The 20,706-nt window shown below is 43.3% G+C and overlaps 1 protein-coding gene across 2 annotated transcripts in view; it reads left to right on the top strand.

Annotated features, from left to right (window-relative positions):
• Positions 1-20,706, top strand: part of LOC118833768 (adhesion G protein-coupled receptor E3-like) — a 42,541-nt gene that overhangs the window by 2,708 nt on the left and 19,127 nt on the right. For both annotated transcript variants that reach the window (XM_036741169.1, XM_036741168.1), the window contains exons 2-7: positions 5,358-5,402; positions 10,396-10,533; positions 11,570-11,605; positions 14,030-14,206; positions 16,864-16,980; positions 20,019-20,212. In XM_036741169.1, the coding sequence (XP_036597064.1) occupies positions 5,358-5,402; positions 10,396-10,533; positions 11,570-11,605; positions 14,030-14,206; positions 16,864-16,980; positions 20,019-20,212 (707 nt within the window). The remainder of the gene's footprint in view (positions 1-5,357; positions 5,403-10,395; positions 10,534-11,569; positions 11,606-14,029; positions 14,207-16,863; positions 16,981-20,018; positions 20,213-20,706) is intronic.

The following is a 20,706-nucleotide window of genomic DNA, read 5'->3' as shown; positions in this document are numbered from 1 at the left end:
CACACATATATATATATATATATACACATATATATGTTTATTGAGCACCTACTTATGTATCTTATGCGTTGAGATAGATATGCTGTAGTCCTGGATGGGTCACTAATGAGCTGAGTGTCCTGGAGAAAGTCACAATTCTCTAAGACAAAGTTAAAAACGAAGGGATTAGACTAGGGCAGAGGTTCTTATAAGATCTGGATTCTTTAAGTTTGCTTTTAAAATATTTTGATAACAGAATTTCAATGCCATCAGTTTCCTTTGTAATCCTATGCTTTAAAAAATTTGTGCATTTAGAAATATTCTTCCAAGATGGGGTCCCTTAGGCTTCACCAGACTGACTGCCAAAGGAATGGGGAACCAAGAAGATTAAGAAGTTCTGGTCTAGATGGACACTCTAGTTCCTTTTAACTCTGACACTGTTGTTCTGTGATGCCATCTCCTGCCCTTGGGACGTACTGCGTAGAGTCTTACAATCTCTAGAAGTAACATAGTTCAATGGGAAGAGTCCTGGACTTGAACCCATCTCTTCTCTTCCCTGGTCTCAGTTACCACTTGTGTACAATGAGACATCTGGGCCTGACCTCCCTTCCAACCTGAAGAGTCCATAGACTGATGACTAGAGTGGTGTATGGTGTAGTCAGTAAAGCACTGGACTTGGAGTCAGGGAGATCTGGGTTTCGGTCACTTATTAGTTGTGTGACCTCAGGAAGGGCCCTTGACTTCTCTGTTTCTCAGTTGCATCATCTGTAAAATGAGGGGATTGGACTCAATGACCTCTAATGTTCCTTTCGGCTCTTATGACCAAAATAAATGCAAGAGAGGGAAAAACTTAAGACTAAAATGTTAGAAGCAACTGTTCATGAAAGAGAAAACAAGGAAAAGAGCCATGCTGTGATATATACTGGAAAGAGTAATACCGTTGGGGGCGGCGGTTAGGAGTCCTGGTTTCAGTCCTTCAATTCTGGCTCTGACACATACTCAGTGTGTAACCAAGAACAAGTCCCTTGACCTTCAGAAACCTCAGTTTCCTTATCTGTAAAGTGGGCATAATATTACCTGCACTCCCTTTTCCTCCAGGTGGTTGCAGAGATCAGAAGAGAAGATATGATAATAATAGGGTCACAAGTTAGGATTCAAAGGTCCTTTAGTGATCATCTCTTCCACACAGTATCCTTTCTTCTTGCTCCCATTGGGTAGATGGGGAAACTGAGGCCCGGAGAAGTGAAGTGATTCACACATTGTCACACAGATGGGATACGAGCCCAAACACGACATGCCTCACAAGGTTGCTATGAAGAAAAAATTGAGCAAATTCTAATGCCCCAGAGCAACGAGAGCTGCTGTTAGCAAATGTCCATTCAAGATGCTTCAGCCTTAGTGCCAGCCCCCACCTCTGTTGATTATCTCCAATTTAATCTGTATAGGTCTCATCTGTACATTATCGTCTGCATGTTTTCTTCCCCATCAGTCTATGAGCTCCTTCTCTTTTGCCTTTCTTTGTAGCTCCAGCACTTAGCACAGTGCCTGGGACATCATAAACACTTAATAAATGCTTATTGACTTGAGAGGCGCAGATTGCAATCAGTGCCACCTTCCATCCTGTGTGATACTTGGCTGGACCGTGGATTGTGTGAAAGGGAGTAATGTGTAAGAAGGTGGGAAAGGTAGACTAGAGTCAGAAGGGCTTTAAGTGACAAACAGCACAGTAAGAGGGAGCCATTGAAGATTTTTGAGCAGGGGAGTAACATGATCTGACCTATGCTTTAGGAACATTGATTTGGGCAGCTGTGTGGGTGCTAGATTGGGAAAGGGAGAGATTGGATATAAGGAGAACAATTAGAGGCCTACTATAGCCCATGTGAGAAGCAATGAGGGATTGAGAAGATGGTCGTAAGAAGCAGAATCAACAGAACTGGGCAACTGTTTGGGGAAGTGGGTGGTAAGGGAGAGTAGGTGGTTGAGTAAGGCTTCTGGGTTTCAAACCTCATGACTAGAAGATTGGTAGCTTCCTCAACAGAAATAGGGAAGTTAGGAAGCAGGAGGATGAGGAGGGAGGGAGGGTAAGGGAAAAGACAGGGAGCTCAGTTTTAGGCATGTTGAGTAATGGAACACAAAAGTGGAGGTGTCTAGAAGGCAATGATGAAGATGGCCTGGAGCTCAGAAGAGAGATGAAGGCTGCATGGGGAGAGCTGGGAGTCATTTGCACAGAAATGTTAATTAAGCAGATAGGAAGGGCTGGGATCATAAAGGGGGAGGACAGGGAAAGAGAGTAGAAGACCCAGAACAGAGCCCTATGAGTATGCAGACTTCTAGGGACAAGCAGTGGTCCTGAAAACGAGGCTCAGGAGAATTGGTCTGAGATGTAGGAGGAGAACTAGGTAAGAGCAGAGTCTTAAAAACTCAGAATGAAAAAATCTGGACAGAAGGTGTGGTCAACAGTGGCAAATGCAATTGAGGTCAAGAAGGATGAGGACTAAGAAAAGGACTAAGAAGGAAGAAAAATAGCAATCTCATTCCTCTTCCTAAAACCTTAATCCTCCTCTACCATTAACCGTTATTTGGAGCCTAGGCCTCCCTATTTTGTCCAGGCTGAAGGTTCAGGGGCAATGAATAAGTCAGATCCTAATACTAATTGGTGCAGAAAATTTGACCTGCTCCATTTCTGACCTAGACTGGTTCACCCCTCCTTAGGCAGCCTGCTGAACCCTGTCTCTCAGGGGTTCACCATATTGGTGCTGGACTTTATGTGGACACCCGCTGCAGCTCATAACTCCTGAACTCAAGTTATTCACCAGCCTTAATCTCTCCAGAAGCAGGGATTACACACATGTCCCATCACACCTGTTGACTCTTTAAATATCTTCTAACTTGTTAAACATTGTAGAACCCAAGCATCATTAATGGCTCCCCATTACTTCTAGAATACAGTGTCTTCAGTCTGTCATTTAAAGTCCTTCACCTTCCTAATTTTTCCTGTTGTAGAGATCTTCCCACATTTTCTGTTATAGTCAAATTGGCCTAACATATTCCCATCCACCATTCCATCTTCCACCTTCATGACTTGGTACAGGAGATCCTCCTTGTTGGTACAATACTGCCTCCTCACCTCCACATCATAGAAGCCCTGCCTCCATTCAAAGCACAGCATAGGTGCCAGCTTCTATGAGACTCCTTCCCTGATCCACCAGTGACTGCTCTCTGGCTCTCAAAATTGCTTTATATTACATTCTGTAAAGAGAGTCAGCATGGCTTTGGGGAGAGAGAATGGCCCCAGAACCCAGAAGAGCTGGGCTCAGGTGCTGCCCCTAAGGCAAGTCCCTTAAGGCAAGTGCCCTGGGCAACTCCCTGCTACTGTCAGTTGCAGAGAGGTGTTGACCTGCATCAGTGTAGAGAGTTTCCTCATTCAGGAATTCCCATGTTATCAGTGAGATCATAGGGCCAGTCTTTTTTTATTCCTACTTTATATGTATTGAGTATAGATTCATGTGTACATGCTGTGTTCCTCTGAGAATGTAATCATCTTTGTTGTTGTTGGGTTGTGTCCAACTCTATGTCACCGAATGGACTTTGTTCATGGTGTTTTCTTGGCAGAGATACTAGAGTGGTTTGCTCTTTCCTTTTCCAGTATGTCTCTATTTTACAGATGAGGAACTGAGACAAAAAGGGGCTAAGTGACTTACCCAGCTCAGTCCCTTTGGCTGCTTGCCAGCAGCCCAAGTTAATGCTCATTGCTAGGGGATGTAGATCTAAGTTGAGTTTTGGGGGGATTATTTCCTGATTTCAGTGGTCAGTGAGGCCCCTGTTTCCCTATATCAGATAGAAAGTGTTGACTCTGTGAGGTTAAAGGTAATTACCCTTTTTACTCTTCCCTCTTCCCAAGGAAAACAGAACTAGCTTCTTCCTAATTGTCTGTTGACACTATGGTTATTTCACAAGAGTGTAGATTTAGGACACTGAAGACAGGAAGCTACAGGAGAAGAGAGACTGGTCAGAGGGGCCCCTCACACCACCAACATTAGAGAAGTCTAAGGTGTGGCAAGTTGACCTTCACAGCCTTCCCCAGGCCACTGCTCCTTGGCAGGCTATGGAGTGCTTCTCTAACCCATGGATTTTTCTCTCCATGGGATCCTTCATTCTTGTGTTGGTGGTATCTCAGAGAAAATGGGTTTACAATATGGAAGCCATCTGACTTAAAAAACTATTCCTTACATCCAGAGGATCCCTCTGACCAGTCTCTCTTCTCCTATAGCTTCCTATCCTCAGTGTCCTAAGCATTCCAGCTGTGTGGAAGGAATCTCAAAGGTCATTTAGCCCAATGTCTTTGTTTAGGAATTGAGGAATTATAGGAATTGAGACTCAAAGAGGGGGAAAAACTTGTCAGACGTCACACAAGCAGGAAGTAGAAGATCCAAACCCAGGCCCTCAGACATTGAATCCTTCACTCATTTGTCTATCCTCCCTCTCAAGCATTGGCAGTCACACCTTAGGGGTCACTTTTTTGGAAGGCTGGAGGAGATAGAGGAGGCTGGTGGAAGGCCTTCAGTTCATGCCTTATTGGGGTCAATTGAAAGAATTGGGGCATTTATCCTGGAGAACAGAAACCTCAGGGGGACATGACAAATGTCTCCAAGTAGTTGAAGGGCTACCCTGGGAAAAAAGCTATACCTGTTCTGCTAGGCCTTAAAGAGATGAATTGAGATAGGCAGGGCACAGAGTTTGTTAAGGGACAAATTAAGGATTCATAGAAGGAAATTCCTAATGATTAGGAGAAGTGTGGTTCAAAGGAAAAACTACTGGCTCTTTAGGCAGAAGGACAGGTTTGGAATTCTGCTCCTGTTACTTGCTGGCTGTGCGATCCCAGGTCAGCCTCTTAGCCTCTCTAGACTTCTGATTTCTCATCTGTAAAAATAAGGGACTAGACTAGAACAGGGAAAGTAATGAGCATTTGTTAAGTATCTCCTACGTGCCAGGCACTGTGCTAAACATTTTACAAATATCTCATTTCATTATCTAATTTGGACTTGATGACATGACAGGTCCCTTCTGCCTCTAAATCTATGAACCTTTAATTCTAATTAGAGACTTACAAAGGGGAATGGTTAGCTTCAGGAAGTATTGGGCTCTTCCATACTGGAGAGCATAGAGCAGAGGCTAGGTGAGTGTCTGTATGACGTATAATAGATGGGATTCTTATTCATGTCAGCATTGGGTTAGATGTCCTCCAAGATCTGTTTCATCTTTGAAATCCTATAATACTGTGATTTTGTGATGCAGTGGCATGTCCCGGGCATGTGCATGGCTTTGGACCTCATTCCACCTTCCCTATTGGTGTCCAGCTCTTCTTCTCTCTCTTCCAGGGCTCTTCATCCTGCTGGCAACTGCTACAGTCCAGAAACAGGAAGGTAAGTCTACTGAGAACTGGCCCCATTCAGTGCAAGACCCTGGGGAAGGGGTCTCTGACCAGGAAGAAAAGAATTTGTTCCATGGGATGGACCATGTACTCTGTCTCCTTTATGAAGTGAGACAAGTGACTGCTGTTATCTTTAGCAGACTCCACCATACCTCAGATCTCCTCCCATCTTGGACAAACTTTGCCCTTTGGTAAAATAAAAGAGTTGGACTATGTGATCTTTAAATCCCTTCCACCACTGACATGCCATACCACAACTCCAACATTAGAGGAGTCTAAGGTATGGAAAGTGGACCTTCATGGCCTTCCCCAGGCCACTGCTCCTTCGCAGGCCATGAAGTGCTTCTCTAACCCATGGATTTTTCATCAATTCTTCCTGTACCCAAGAATGTAGTTTGTCTGGGCCAAGTGACATATACATGTATACACACATATACATATAAACATAATACATGTATATGTATATATGAAATGCCTACCTGTCTATCTCAAAGACAGCTAAGAGCTCTCTTATCTTGGCTATCAGTTCTCTGTTAGCCAGAGACCCCTTCCCCAGGGTTTCCCATACTTCTTCATTTTGTACATTCCTTTTAAAAATCTGAATTGATTGGTTAATTTTTTGTGCATCCAGAGTAGCTTCTTCAGATAGCTCCCGTTTTTCTACCTTATTGGAATTGTTTCTTCTCGTGTCTTTAAGGTTTAATTTTTGAGAATTCCTCATTTATTTTCAGCTGACTTCCTCCACAGAATTTTAGTTGGTGGGATTCTAGCCAGTCTTCCTTTGCTTGCTTTTAAACCTAATGGTCCACACTGGATTTGCAAACTAGCTCTGGGGTATGAGTGACACAGGTGCCAGTCATTACCTTTTGCTGCTTCATGCACAAAATAAGGTTCTTTTGTATTATATCTGGTATCTCTGTTTTCTTTAGTTATATATGGCCCTAGGTCCCAGTTCAGTGTCTGTGCTGAAAGGCTCAGAGTATCATCCTCTTAGCTGGAATGTGACGGCTGGCTAAAATCTGGAGTACATGTCTAAGTATGTCTAGCATTCCTTTTCTTCTCTATTACCATTTAAAAGAGGAAGTGGTCATTTCCCACAAGGATCCTGGGCTTTGCAAGCCAGCAAACAGTTCCTTCCTGTTGAGGAGAATCAGGTTGAAAATTGATTTCTCCCTCGTTGGTTCCTTCATTTTTTGAAGGATGAAATTAGCATTAAATCAAGTTAAAAATGCTTGGTTTTTAAGAGAGATAGAGACAGAGAGAGACAGGAGTTCCTGCAGATTTCAGGATAATTGAAGTTCCCATCATTATTATATCATGCCTCTGTGCTAGGCGTGTGACTTGCTTCCTGAACTCTATGTCTCTTTCTGTCTAGGCAGATTTGGAATTACTCCAATGAAAGAACTACTTTTGTTTTCCCTCCACTTATCTTCATCCAAATGCATTCCATCATGCTTCTCCCTTCAAGTTCCTGGATTTGAGTCCATAAATCTTAATGTACAATGCTATGCACCTGCTTTATGCCTATCACTGTTTCTTTTGAATAATGTATGCCCAACCAGAGCTACATTCCAATCTCGAGTTTCATCCCCAGGTCTCCGTGATGCCCGTAAAGACAGATTAGCCTCCTTGCATTCAGATCTATAATTTATCCTTCATATTGACTAAATTGTATGTCTGTATACAGAAATTGAACTCATAGGCTTTACTACTGGATTTTTTCTTGGATTTTATCTCCTTTGAACTTCTGATGGTCTCAGCAGCAATTCATCCTAATTCATAGCTCTCTCTATGATATTTTGCTTGGTAGATACACTTAGTTTAATTTTTTTGTACTTTTTACATCTGAATTTGTTGTAGTCATTGTGCATATTGTTTTGTGATTCTTCTTTCTTCCTTCTGCACTAGTCCATATAGATCTTTTTCATATGTCTCTGAACTTCAATTCCGAACTGTCATTTCTTATGAAGCAAAAATATTCTATTGCATTCATGCAACACAATTTGTATAGCCATTCCCCAATTTATGAGCAGCCACTTTCTTTACAGTTCTTCCCTGCCACAGAAATTCCTGCTCTGAATATTCTATGTAGGACCTTTCTTGCTCTTTGATTTCCCTGGGATAAGTATGTTTGGCAGATGAGAATTTTCTTGCAGTGTATTAGTGCATCTGTCTTCCCATAGCCCCACCAACATGGCCTATTTTTACATTTTCATCATATTTGGCAATTCAACGGGTATAAGGAAAACCACAGAATTACTTTCATTTGCATTTTTGTGATGAATTATTTAAAGCAGTCTTTCCTATGGCTGTTAATAGTTCGCAGTTCTTTTGAGAAATGTGTAGGCATTCTTTGACTACTTGTCTACTGGAAAATAATTCTTGGTTTTATATATTTGTCTTCATTCCTTAAAACTGAGTTTATTTGATAGAAATCTTTTCCCCAATCAATCATTTTACTTATTATCTGAGCTGTATTTTGTTCAAGCAAAAGCTTTTTGTGTTTGTGTAATAAAATTTGTCTGTTTCTTAGACTTCTGTGATCCCCTCTATCCCTTATTTGTTTAAGAGTTTTCCATTTAGCTATTTGTGAAAGGTATCTCCATCAATTTTCCTCCACATTTTAAATGATATAACCTTTTTATAGTTAGGTCATGTATCCACTTGAAGGGGCAGCTAGGTCACGTGGTGGCTAGGAGTGTGGGGGCCTGAAGGATTCCTCTTCATGAGATCAAATCTGGCCTCAGATACTTACTAGCTGTGTGACCCTGGGCAAGTCACTTAACCCTGTTTGCCTCAGTTTCCTCATCTGTAAAATGATCAGGAGAAGGAAATGGCAAATCAATCTTTGCTAAGAAAACCGTAACTGGGCTCACAAAGAGTTGGACACAGCTGAAAAATGGTGGAACAGCAAAAGCAAACTCTCTATTGGTCAAATATAAGGCATATCTGATTGTAAAGTTGTGCTGGCTGCATCCAGAATATGGGCTGGACTAGGAATTGGAATGATCAACGGGAGCTTTAAGTGTTTAAGTTTTCCGATATTATTTCATGAGGCTATTATTTTGTACAGAGGGTCACAGTTTCCATTTTGTGGATTCAGCTTTAATTATTACATATTTGGAGTCTCTTTCTTTGATGTTTTTTGAGGTTGGAGAGGAGAGTAAAAAATGATCACTGTGCCATCTTGCTGATCACATGACTCCATTCTTTTTTCTTTTTTAGAGGGACAAGGCAGGGCAATTGGAGTTAAGTCACATGACTCCACTGTTACTGGATATTTATACTTTTTTACCCCTCTTTACGCCTTTGGTCTCTTTAACTCCTTTTTTTGGGGGGAGGGGTTAGTCCCCTTTCTTCACTTTCTTTCTCTACCTTTTTTCATTCCTTTTACTTCCTCTTGTTATCCCTTAACAACTTGACAGTCTCACCCAACTCTCTTAACCTTCTCTCATAAAATTCTTTTTGTCCTACCAGTTTGTTTTACTGAGATGTCCTTACTTGCCAACCACCTGCCTTCTCTTTCTTCCTTAGTTATCTGTCTTCTCTTTGGGTCCTTTTCCTCCTTTGGATGGAGTCCTCCTCTTCCTTCTGCTAGAATGTTTCTCTTTGTTCTTCACAATTTCCCCAAATTCTCCAACTTTCCCACCCCCAAGCTCATGCCCTTCTTCATCTACTCAGTTCCCTCCAAACCATCTTCACAACTTCCTTTTCCTCGTTAAGTCAACTTGAGTCTGTCTTCTTCAATCTCTTCTGCCACGGAACTTTCTCTTTCAGGATAAGGTGGTAGTAAGTCAAGTGATTATAATGAGAACCTTTTTTAGGTTTCAAAGCAAGAGCTTAGGCCAGCCGATAAAAAAGGAGGGAACTAATTAGATGTGGAAACCTAGAGGAAAAGATGTTTTCCTGATCACTTATTGATCCTGGAATGTCTGGGGTTGAATGTGCTCCTGGAGTTTTGAGCAGACAATAGCAAGGCTGTGTCACAGTCATTTAGGAAACATTTACCTCCTTCCCAACAGTAATCTGGCAAGACATGTAATGTTGGTATCACCCTTGAATTTCCCTCTCTCTTGACTCTCCTCTCTCCCTCACTCCCCCTGTGTACCCATATTCAATCCAATTCCAATTCAACTGCCATGCCTTGTTAATTCTGTTTCTGCAACCTCATTGTCTTCTGTTTCCTCTACACTCACACATTCACCACTGTAGTTTGGGACCTCATCTCCTCTCCTAAAAGGTGTCTTTGTCTCAAATATCTCCCCTCTTTATCCATCATCTGCATAGTGGCAGATTATATTCTTAAAGCACAAATATGGCCATATTACTTTCCTACTCCAGAAGCTTCAATGGCTCTCTATTTCCTCTAGGACAAACTTCTCTATTTAAAGCCCTCCACAATCTTATTTCCAAACTGTCTTTCCAGCCCGGTTTCACGATACTGCCCTTCACACACTCTGGGTTCCAGTCTAATTGGACTCCTCTTTACTTTCTATATATGATATACTTTCCATTTTCTACCTTTGGGCCCTTTTGTAGCATTTCCCTATGCCTGGAATACACTTCCTCCTCATCTTTGTCTCTTGACCTAGCTTCACACAAGGCTCACCTCAAACGCTATCACATGAGACCTCTCCAGAAAAAAACTGCTTTGTATTTTCTTTGTATATATTTTATATCAACTCACTTTTGTGCATGTAGTTTCCACCCAGTGATATATACGCTGCTTATAGGCAGGGACTGTTGTGTTTTTTTTTGCCTTTGGACCTCACACGTAAGCAAAAGTTTCATAAATACTGGGTGAATGAATTGGGTGAATGAATGGATAAGTGAAAATGGATAGATTGATAGATGGATAGATGAAGGGAGGGATAGATGAAGAGAGGGATAGAAGAATGGATAGATGGATGGAGGGATAGAAGGATGGAGGAAGGGATAGAGAAATGAATGGATGGAATGATAACATGTCCACTCTTATGTTGCAGATATTAATCAATGTAATACGCCTAATATATGTGGGAAGAATGAAATTTGTATCGATAGAGGTGGAAGTTATATTTGTAGCTGTTACAGTACATACTATGCAATCCATGCATTCTTTAGTTTTTTCAAATCCTGTCCAGGTAAGGATCTCTTTATTTTCTTTATTAGTGCATCAGGAAAATAAGTCCATTCTCAGGATTTATAAGAGACTAGTTATGGTTTAGGGGGAAGACTGGCTCAGAGAATAAGGAGGTCTGTCTCCTTGTCAGACTGCTCCATAGGGCAGCTAAATGGTATTACGGTAAAAAGTGCTGGGCTTGGCATCAGGAAGACCTATGTTCAGATCCACCCTCAGACACTTGTCAGCTGTGTGACCCTGGGCATATCAATTAACTCTCTTAGCCTCAGTTTCCTCATCCGTAAAAGGGGGATAATACTGGTACCTCAAATGAGGCAGTAGTTGTAAAGTGCTTTGCAAATCTCAAGGCACTATGTAAGTGCTACCTATTACCTAGTTATTAGTGTAAGAAATGAAGCAAACTTAATAGGAGGGTAATAGAGAATAACTCACCCTAAAATATACAGAAGTGGGCAACCAGCATGGAGAAAGACTTCAATAGTATGCCATATGAGAGCATACTGAAGAAACTGGGGATGTTTGGTATAGAAAAGAGAAGACTCAGGGGCTGTGTGATGAAAGCTGCATGCAACTGAGCAATATGGGATAGTGGATAGAACGCTGGACTAGAAGATTTTGATTTGAGTCCTATGTTAGACAGTTACCAGCTGTGTGACACTGGACAAGTCGCAACTTCTCTGGGCTTCCCTTTATTTAGATGTAAAGTGAGTGGGTTGGATTCAATGACCTCCAGTCTTCTCCAGCTCTAAATCTATAATGCTAAGTATTTGAAGGGCTGACTCAGAGCAGAGGAGCAGAACAAAGCATAATGTAGTTGAAGTTGCAAAGAGGAAAATTTAGCTAAATATAAGGAAAAACCTTGCAACAATTGGTGCTATCCTCCCTGGAGGGCTTTAGGTGGTGGCTGCTTAATGGTCACTGGTTGGGACTGTTGGAAAGGAGATTCCTCTTTTAGTAGTGGGTTGGACTAGCTGATCTTGAGTCATTTCCAATGCTGAGATTCAGCAACTGATAACCTTCTTGCTCTTTTCCTTAAGTAAAAGACACATCATCTTCTGGAGGCAGCAATCAGGTGAGTAGAGGAACTGTGGCCTAAGAAATAGCCCCAAAATGTCTGTTAAACACCCACCAAGACAGACACAGCAGGGAATACTGGCCAGGACATCACAATTTGTATTTCCAAAGAACCGTAGGGTGCATACTGGGCAGATGGGCACAATGAGGTTTGCAGGGAAAAACTTATTTCAAGTAGAGAGAGACAGAGACAGAAGAGAGAGCAGGAGAGAGGGAAGGAGAGAAAAATAGAGGAGAAAAAGAGGAGAGGAGAAAGAGAAGAAAGGAGGGGGTCAGGAGAGGAGAGAGAAGAGAGAGATGGGGGGGAGAGAGGGAGAGAGAGAGAGAGAGAGAGAGAGAGAGAGAGGGAGAGAGAGAGAGAGAAAGGGAGAGAGGGAGGGAGAGAGAGAGAGAGAGAGGGAGAGAGGGAGAGAGAGAGAGAGGGAGAGAGGGAGAGAGAGAGAGGGAGAGAGAGAGGGAGAGAGGGAGAAAGGGAGGGAGGGAGAGAGAGAGAGAGAGGGAGAGAGGGAGAGAGGGAGAGAGGGAGAGAGAGAGAGAGAGAGAGAGAGAGAGAGAGAGAGAGAGAGAGAAAGGGAGAGAGGGAGGGAGAGAGAAAGGGAGAGAGGGAGGGAGAGAGAGAGAGAGAGAGGGAGAGAGGGAGAGAGAGAGAGGGAGAGAGAGGGGAGAGAGGGAGAGAGAGAGAGAGAGGGAGAGAGGGAGAGAGGGAGAGAGTGAGAGAGGGAGAGAGGGAGAGAGGGAGAGAGGGAGAGAGGGAGAGAGACAGAGAGCGAGAGAGACAGAGAGGGAGAGAGACAGAGAGAGAGAGAGAGGGAGAGAGAGAGAGAGAGAGAGAGAGAGGGAGAGAGCACTTCCATACACACAGCTAAGACCCAAATGGAAATATGAAATGGTAAATTTCCATTCTTGATTAAAAAACACCTCATTTAATAAACTGTATTAGCTGCTTTCAAAAACTATCCTTCTTCTCTTCTTTATGCTTCCTTTTGAACTTTTCTTTTCTCTGCTTTTTAAAATGGTTCTTTTGTTTTTTGACATCACTACTGCCAAACTCCCTTTCCTCTCACCCCTGCCAAAGACTGAGAGAAACAAAGGGAAAAAACTGCAACAAATAATCATTGTTAAGCAAAATGAATACACCCAGTGGTTGTGTCCAAAAATGTATATCTCTTTTTGTCTTCTCTTTCAGGAGGTGAGTAACAAAGCTACACCGTTGTAGATCATCTGGAGACATCGATCAGTTCTTAAGGCTTTGAAAGTTATTTTTCTTTACGATGTTGCTGTTCCTGTATGAATTGTACGTCTAGTTGTGTTTACTTCACTCTGCATCAGTTCATATTATCCAGGATTCTCCGAAATCATCTTTTTTTCCTCCCTCCCACTTTTATGGTACAATAACATTCCATTAATTCACATACCACAATTTCTTCAGCGATTCCCTAATAGTTTAGGAGGAAATCTAAGGTAACCCCTTAAATTCTAGCTTTTCATCTTTATTACCCCTTTCAGTTCCTCCTTTAGGATTAAGAAATGTCCTTTGCTTGTAACTGTTTTTTTTCCCAGTATTACCCTGCCTCTAACCCTTCCACACTGCCTCCTCCATTTCCACTTGTTTTTCTGTTGAATTTGATATATTTCTATGTCAAGTTGCTGTTGATAGTATTGGTGATGGTGGTGTGTGTGTGTGTGTGTTCATTCCTCCTTTGTCCATTTCAGATCATAGTGACATTCATTTGATGCACTTTCCCCTCTCCCATCCCTTCCTTCTTCTCCTGTACTACAGTGATGACAACAGGAAGTTCATTTACCCCCTTACTTTCCCCTTTCTACACAAGTCTCTTCTCTTTCCATTCTTCAGACTCTCATAACAGAACCAATCCCCCCTGCTTCAGCACCTCCCCCTTAGGGATTTGTTCTGTGAAGTTTGGATTCAGTCAAAGGGCCACACTTGAGGACCTAGAGAGCCACATGTGGCCTCAAGGCCATAGGTTCCCCACTCCTGGACTAGATGATTCGAAAAGCAACTATCAAAGCTCAATGATCCTCTGAAGAGAAGTGCTGTGGGATAGGTGTATTAGCCTTATACCTCTAAAAGTCCCTTCAGTCTTCCCTCAGATGGCTTCTACCTATTACTGCACTGTTCGCTCTCATGCCTTCCAGATGTGTGGAGGCTTCATAGAATCATTTTTATTTCATTCAGGTGACAAAGAGAGAGAGGAAGAGAAAGGGAGCTGGGGTGGGGAGGGCAAGAGAGACAGAGCGAGAGAGACAGAGACACAGAGAGACAGAGAGAGACAGAGACACAGAGAGAGAGAGACAGGCAGAGAGAGAAGAGAGAGGTTTCTCAGTCCATTATGGTAACCATCATTTTAGGCTTCCTGGGTGCCAGTTCTTAGGTAATTATTTGTTTTATTCTTTTTTTTCTCAGATGGTGCCACAGATTTCTGAAAATATTTCGAATATCTTTAATGATATACAATCCAGTGGAAACAAAAGTATCATTGCTCTCTCAGCCACCATTATACTTCAAGAGATGGAAACAGTGGTATTAAATGGAGCACTGAATCCTAACGATGGAGTACAAGCACCAGACGAGTTTGTAGGTAAGAGAAAGCCACCCAGATTCCTTCACCAGAATTTTTTCCATTTCTTCCAAGAGCCCTGTGAGAGCAGGGGCCATAATTCCATCTTTCTTTGTACCCTAGTAGTCAGCACACTACCTCACACATAGTGAATGCCCAATAAGTGCTTTTCATTTGATTGACCCTTGGATACTGACAATACTCAGAGCATTTTCCCCTTGAGTCTGCTGGAATGAGCTTCTAGAACCCAGGCTTACTTTGAAACCATGAAAAGCCATCAGAGGAGGCCTCTATGGAGAAGTAAAACCTCTCTCCACCATCAAGCGCTTTCAATGGCCTTTATTTATTTATTTCAATAATTCTGGGGATCTATGATTTCCTCAGGGTAGTCAGTCAACTCTACAGTCAAATCTGCAGATGTATTTTCTGTTTTTCATTCCACAAGTAGATGATTTTCATGACCTGTTATGGTTAAAAAGGGGCAGCCAGGTGGTGTAGTGGAAAGAGTGCCGGACCTGGAGTCAGGAAGACTCCTTTTCTTGAATTAAAAAAAAAACCTAATCTCAAACTAGCCATGTGACCTTGGGCAAGTCACTTTACCTTTTTGCCTCAGTTTCCTCATCTGAAAAATAAGTTGGATAAGGAAATGGCCAACTACTCCAGTATCTTTGTCATGAAAACCTCAAACGGGGTCATGAAGAGTTGGAAACAACTGAAACAGCTGAACAACAAAAACAAAATGGTTTTTAAAAACACCACCTGATTTGTGGCCAACCTTTTTGATATTGATTTCTCTGAACTTAGGCAGGCTGATTTGGAGATCACAGGCAACAGGATGCTTCTTCATCTCTTGGGTGTTTCTAAACTGACAAAGTGTAGAGGCTGATGTTTCTGGGAAAAGCCACAGGATTGGCCAAATTTCTTTTAAATGTTGGGTTTTTCACTTGTCTATTGGAAAACCTGCAAATGAGAGCCTTCCAACAAGAGACAGGAAAGATCTCACAGGTGACTGAAGAAAGATGGAGGAAAATCACAAAGTCACGATGATTGGATCCACTGCAAAATTAGATGACATGATCTTAACTGTGTCCTCACTGGCAAGGCAATCCTTTCACAACTCTCCAATGGATTCACTATCCCACCCACCACAGGGGCTCTTCCGGAACTTTTTATCCCTCCTCAAACTCCGATGACACATCCTCTCAGCTGAGAACCTTGTCTCATTCCACTGAAAAATTGAGACCCTTTGTCAAGATGTCCCTGTTCTTCCCTCCTCCTCTCGCATCACTCACATATGTGCCACCTCTATCTCCTTTTTCACCCTGACGGTGCAGGTCTGACCCTATTCAACCAATTTTAGTGACTCCTAATCACCTCCAGAATCAAATAGAAATAGAAATATATATGATATAATGTAATGTAATATAGTATGATATAATGTAATATAATATAGTATAACATGTTCATTTATATGTACATATATAAACTATGAAACCCTCTGCTTAGCATTCAAAGCCCTGAAGAATCAGGCTCTCCCTCCTTCCTCACCCCGACCTTTTCTGTTTTCTTACATCTCACTCCCCCCATATGCTCTGCTGGTCAGTGACACCGGCCTTCTGGCCGTTTCTCAAACAAGACCTTCTGTCTCTCAGCTCTTGGCATTTTCTCTGGCTGTGCCCCAGGCCTGGAACGCTCTCCCTTCTTGTCTCTGCTTCCTGGCTTCCCTGGCTTCTCTCAAATCCCAATCTAAAATCCTACCTTCTACGAGAAGCCTTTCCTGTCCTGCCTTCCCTCTGCTATTATTCCCGGTTTCTCTCGTCTGTATCTTATTTCTACATAGCTGTTTGTACATTATCTCTCCCATTCTACTCAGTTCCTGAAGAACTAGGCCTGATTTTTGCCTTTCTTTGTATCCTCAGGGGTTAGTGCAGTGCCCGGCATGTAATACGGCCTTCATCAATGCTTAGTGACTGACTGGCTCTAGGATCTGGTATTATGCTGAATTGGTGCTGGAGTTTAAGTAATCGATCCCCAGACCATGTGTTTCTGAGGCTGCCTGTGCTCTCACCTGGGGCGCTAGGAAACTTCTCCATGCCCCCAGGAGGATGTGGCCAATGTTGGCGGCTGGTCTGGGGATAGCAGCGAACAGCATCTAGGTGAATTAGCATAAATCCAGGCCCCAGCGCTGGTAAAAGAAGTAAAAGTGTGGATCCCCTGGTACTGTGATCAGTAGCTTTGAACGTGAAAGCGAGAACACAGCCTGGGCACCACAGTGTACCACCAGATCTCGCGCAGACCAAAGCCAACAAACTGGCCTTAGCCCGGTGTGTTCAAAGATCAAACTAAATCAAAAAAGAATTGACTACAGGGGTCATAGTTCACACTGGCCATGTAAAACGTCATTACTGCCACAAGCAGTCTTGGTGAGGCCATTGCCTCCTCCAACTAGTGCTCAGGAGGTTTCTAAAACCATTGGCTTTGTGAAGAGGAAATCGGTCTGGTCTCACAAGGTAAAAACCAGAGGCCCCGTTGTCGGCGGTGTTGTGGAAGGGACTCATAATTTTGATAGAGCTTGGATGGGATGAACTCTGAGGTCCCTTTCGATTCAGAGATTTTACGATTGCTGTAGAGACTCACTTTCTTTCTTGGGGGGTGGGATGGGGGGTTGTTGTCACCAGTTACTGACACACGAGTTGTTCCAGACAACAACTGCTCTGAGAGGATCTTCACGTTGAAGGCTGGAGAAGATGCCATGGCCATCCATTGCACTGAAGTCATCAGAGGACGCCCCAAAGGTGGGTGGGGACAGCACATTCAGAATTGGGCTATCATGAGGCCACTTCTCACTGTGGTCAAACATTGGCAATACAATGGGATTGGCCTCGTCCCTTGGTCAGTGGGCATTGGACTGTCTGGGGGCTGTGGGGCCCTGGGATGTGTGGTCCCTAAAATCCACCTTGGCCATTGACCTATTTGCTTTATTCCTTGTCATCTGTAGTAGTTGGGGGGATGGGGGAAGAGGAGGGGCTTTCCCCTTAGTGATCCCTGGTCATCCTGTTTTTGATTCTGTCTTTCTGACCCAGGCCTTGTTGCCGCCAGAGGTTTTGCTACAGGCTTTGAACGTTGGCCTCCATGAAATATTTCATAAAGGGAACAACCTCATTGTACATGACATAGCTTAATGCTGCTTGTCCTTCGGGCTTTTCACAAGTACCACAGCCCGCTCCTGAGGAAGGAGAAGGAGAATAACCATTTGAGCAGAACTTTTTCTTCAAAGCATGTATTCCAGACATAGTACCAAGAAACTACAGAATGAAAGTGCAGTTGGGCAAAATGGAGATTTTCTGCCTGCCACTTTATTGTTTCTTGTCACCGATCCCTACTCCCATTTCTTTGCTTCTATTTGCATGCATCTGTGCGTTTGTATGTGTGTGTGTATAAGTGTGTGCCTGTGTGTATGAGTGTGAATATGTGTGAGTGTTAGTGTGTGTAAGTGTGATTGTGTCTGCAAGTGTTAGGGTGTCTGTATTAGTATGTCTGTATCTCTTTGTGTCTCTGTGTGTATGAGTGTGTCTGTGTGTGTATGAGTATGAATGTGTGTCTGTATATGTCTGTGAGGGTTAGTGTGTGTGTGCAATTGTGTTAGTGTGTGTGTATGAGTGGGTGTTTCTGTATTAGTGTGAGTCTGTGTCTATGTGTGTGTGTGTATGAGTGTGAATGTGTGTATGTTAATGTGTATAAGTGTGAGTGTGTCTGTGAGTGTTAGTGTGTGTCTTTGTGTTAGTGTGTCTGTATCTCTTTATGTGTATGAATGTAAGTGTGTGAGTGTGTGTCTGTGTGTATGAGTGTGAATGCATGTCTGTGTATGTCTGTGAGTGTTAGTGTGTGTATGAGCATGAGTGTGTGTCTCTGTGTTAGTGTGAGTCTATTTCTGAGTGTATTAATGTCTGTGTGTATGAGTGTGAATATGTGAACATGTGTGTGTCTGTGAGAATGAGTTTCTGTGTGTTAGCGTGAGTCTGTGTATGTGTTAGTGTATCTGTGTGTGTGAATGTGAGTGTGTATGAATGTGAGTGTGTATGAGTGTGAGTGTGTGTGTCTGTCTGTCTGTCCGTGTATGAACCATTTTCACTTTCTGAAACTTTTCTGCCTGTGTTTTCAGTTCGGTTGATTAAAAAAAAATGATCTAGGGAAATTGGGGGAAAAAGTGATGTCTTGTGGCTGATAACGGTTCAGCGGTGCCCCTGGGGGTCAAAGCTCAACCAAGCTTTGAGCATGAGAAATTGGGCATTCACCAGTCTGTTTCAACAAGCACTCATTGAGTGCCTCCTGCATGGAGGATCCTAGGACCAGCTCTGGGGGAGACACAAAGCTCAGAGAAGCCATGGCCCTGCCCTCAGGGAGCTTCCCGGAGGTAAGGGGGAAAGTCAGGGTCCAGGCTGTGAGGGGGAAAAGACCCATGTGCAGAGGAGTGTGACTTCCTGCTCCTTTTACAGGACATTAAATCCCCCCACTGGAATGCTCTCTCTCCTCATTTCCACCTCCTGTCTTCTGTAGTTTCCTTCAAGACACGTTCTGCAAGAAGCTTTTCCAGGGCCCGTCTCTGCCCAGTCCTTTCGGCCAAGGTCTTCCCTCTGAAATTACATGCCATTTTATGCCATATATCTTTATGCACAAAGTTATTTGCCCATTGCCTCTCCCATCCCCCATTAAACAGTGAGCTCCCTGAATGCAGGGACCTGTTTTTCCCTTTCTTTTTATCCCCAGTGCTTACCATAGCGTCTGGTACACAGTAAGCATTTACCCAATACTTGTTCTCGCTCTCCCTCTCCCTCTCCCTCTCCCTCTCCCTCTCCCTCCCTCCCTCCTTTCCTTCCTCTCTTCTTCTTCTTCTTCTTCTTCTTCTTCTTCTTCTTCTTCTTCTTCTTCTTCTTCTTCTTCTTCTTTCTCTTCTCTCTCCCTCTCCTTCTCTTTCCCTCCCCCCTCCTCTCTCTCACTTACACACACACAGTAAATACACAGCAAGGGTGTGAGCCAATCTACTTTGTGAGGCCTTGGAAGGAAGAGAATTTGTGAACAGAATAGATTGGGGAAAGCTTTTTGGGGGAGATGTTTTAGTTGGGCTTCAGAGGATGGGAAGGAATTCAACAGGAAATTTGTAGTGGTGAGTTTGTGATATGTGAATGTGTGTGTGTTCGTGTGTGTGTGTGTGTGTGTGTGTGTGTGTGTGTGTGTGTGAGAGAGAGAGAGAGAGAGGGAGAGAGACAGATTGGCAAGCAAACTGTATAACAAAGTCAAAGGGAAGGGGAAGAAAACAAGCATCAGAACTTGTCAGTATATGTTTCTCTTCCCTCCTCTTCATTTTTGGCTTTAGCCTGAAGTTGAAAATGTACAAGCTTTGGTCAGACGGGTCACTATGACAAGGTTTTTACACTTATCAGTTGCTTTCTGGGCCTGTGTGCTGGTACAAACTCCCTTTAAAAACAAAACCAACCAATCCAACACAACCCCATTTTGATTGGCTGCATGTCCTACAGGATCTACCTCAGGGTCTCTAGGCCTCATTCTCTTTCCCCTTGACCCTGGCTAGGTCCATATTTTCACCAGTTTGAAAGAACTGTCTCTGGGCAAAAGGACTGAGGTGCTAAAATGCAGTGGAGACAGACAGCTAGCCTAGCGAATAGTTTAGGTGAGGCTCATTCCCCACAGATGCTGCCTTGTGGGAGTCCTTTCTCCATCCCTTTTCCATACCCACCACCAGCGGCCGTAGTTGGGTCCCCAGCCACGGAGACCAGTGGGGTCTGAAGTCCTTGCTCTGATTTGTTCTTCTCAGGTCAAAGTGCTGTCGCTTTTCTCTCTTATTCTACCCTGGGGCACATCATCAATGGATCTTTCTTTGAGGAGGAGAGGCATTTGCGGAAGGCAGACAACATTTCCCTGAACTCCCGGGTAGTGAGTGGTACCGTCGGTCACAGACAAAACAGCAGCCTCACTAGCTCTGCCATCCTGACCTTTCAACATCTTCGGGTGAGTGAAAGCCATGGTCTCGAGGCCTGTGAGTGTCACTACAGAGCTGGGGAGGACCTTATAGATCATCTGTCCAACCTCCTCATTTTACATGAAGGACTCTGAGTCTCAGTGAAGAGTGGCTCTAGTTGGGGTGATAGGCAGTCGATGATTGGAGCTCAGAGCTCTGTATAGAGATTGTTTCATTCATTGTGCTCACTGGAGCCTCAACCATGGCAGCAGGTGCTTCATAAATGCGTATTACTTGGTTAATTGACCCTCACTCCAAATGTCAATATCCTTTTTACTCTACCCCGCCCTGTCCATGGTCCTTAAAGCTGGACTCACAAGCTTGCTCCTGGGCCCTATTAGTGACTTCACAGTAGTATGCAGGTAGGCTTACACAGTGACCAATAGATGGGGCCTGACGCCTCACAAGCCAGTTTTCTTTGCCATTCATGGTTGTTTTGTTTGTCATCCATTTTCTTTTTTCTTTTTCTTTTTTGGTTGGGAGG

This window comes from Trichosurus vulpecula, chromosome 1 (genome assembly GCF_011100635.1).
Source record: "Trichosurus vulpecula isolate mTriVul1 chromosome 1, mTriVul1.pri, whole genome shotgun sequence".
Taxonomy (NCBI): Eukaryota; Metazoa; Chordata; class Mammalia; order Diprotodontia; family Phalangeridae; genus Trichosurus; species Trichosurus vulpecula.
Note: the sequence above shows the minus strand (reverse complement) of the source record. Positions and strands in the feature narration are given on the sequence as shown.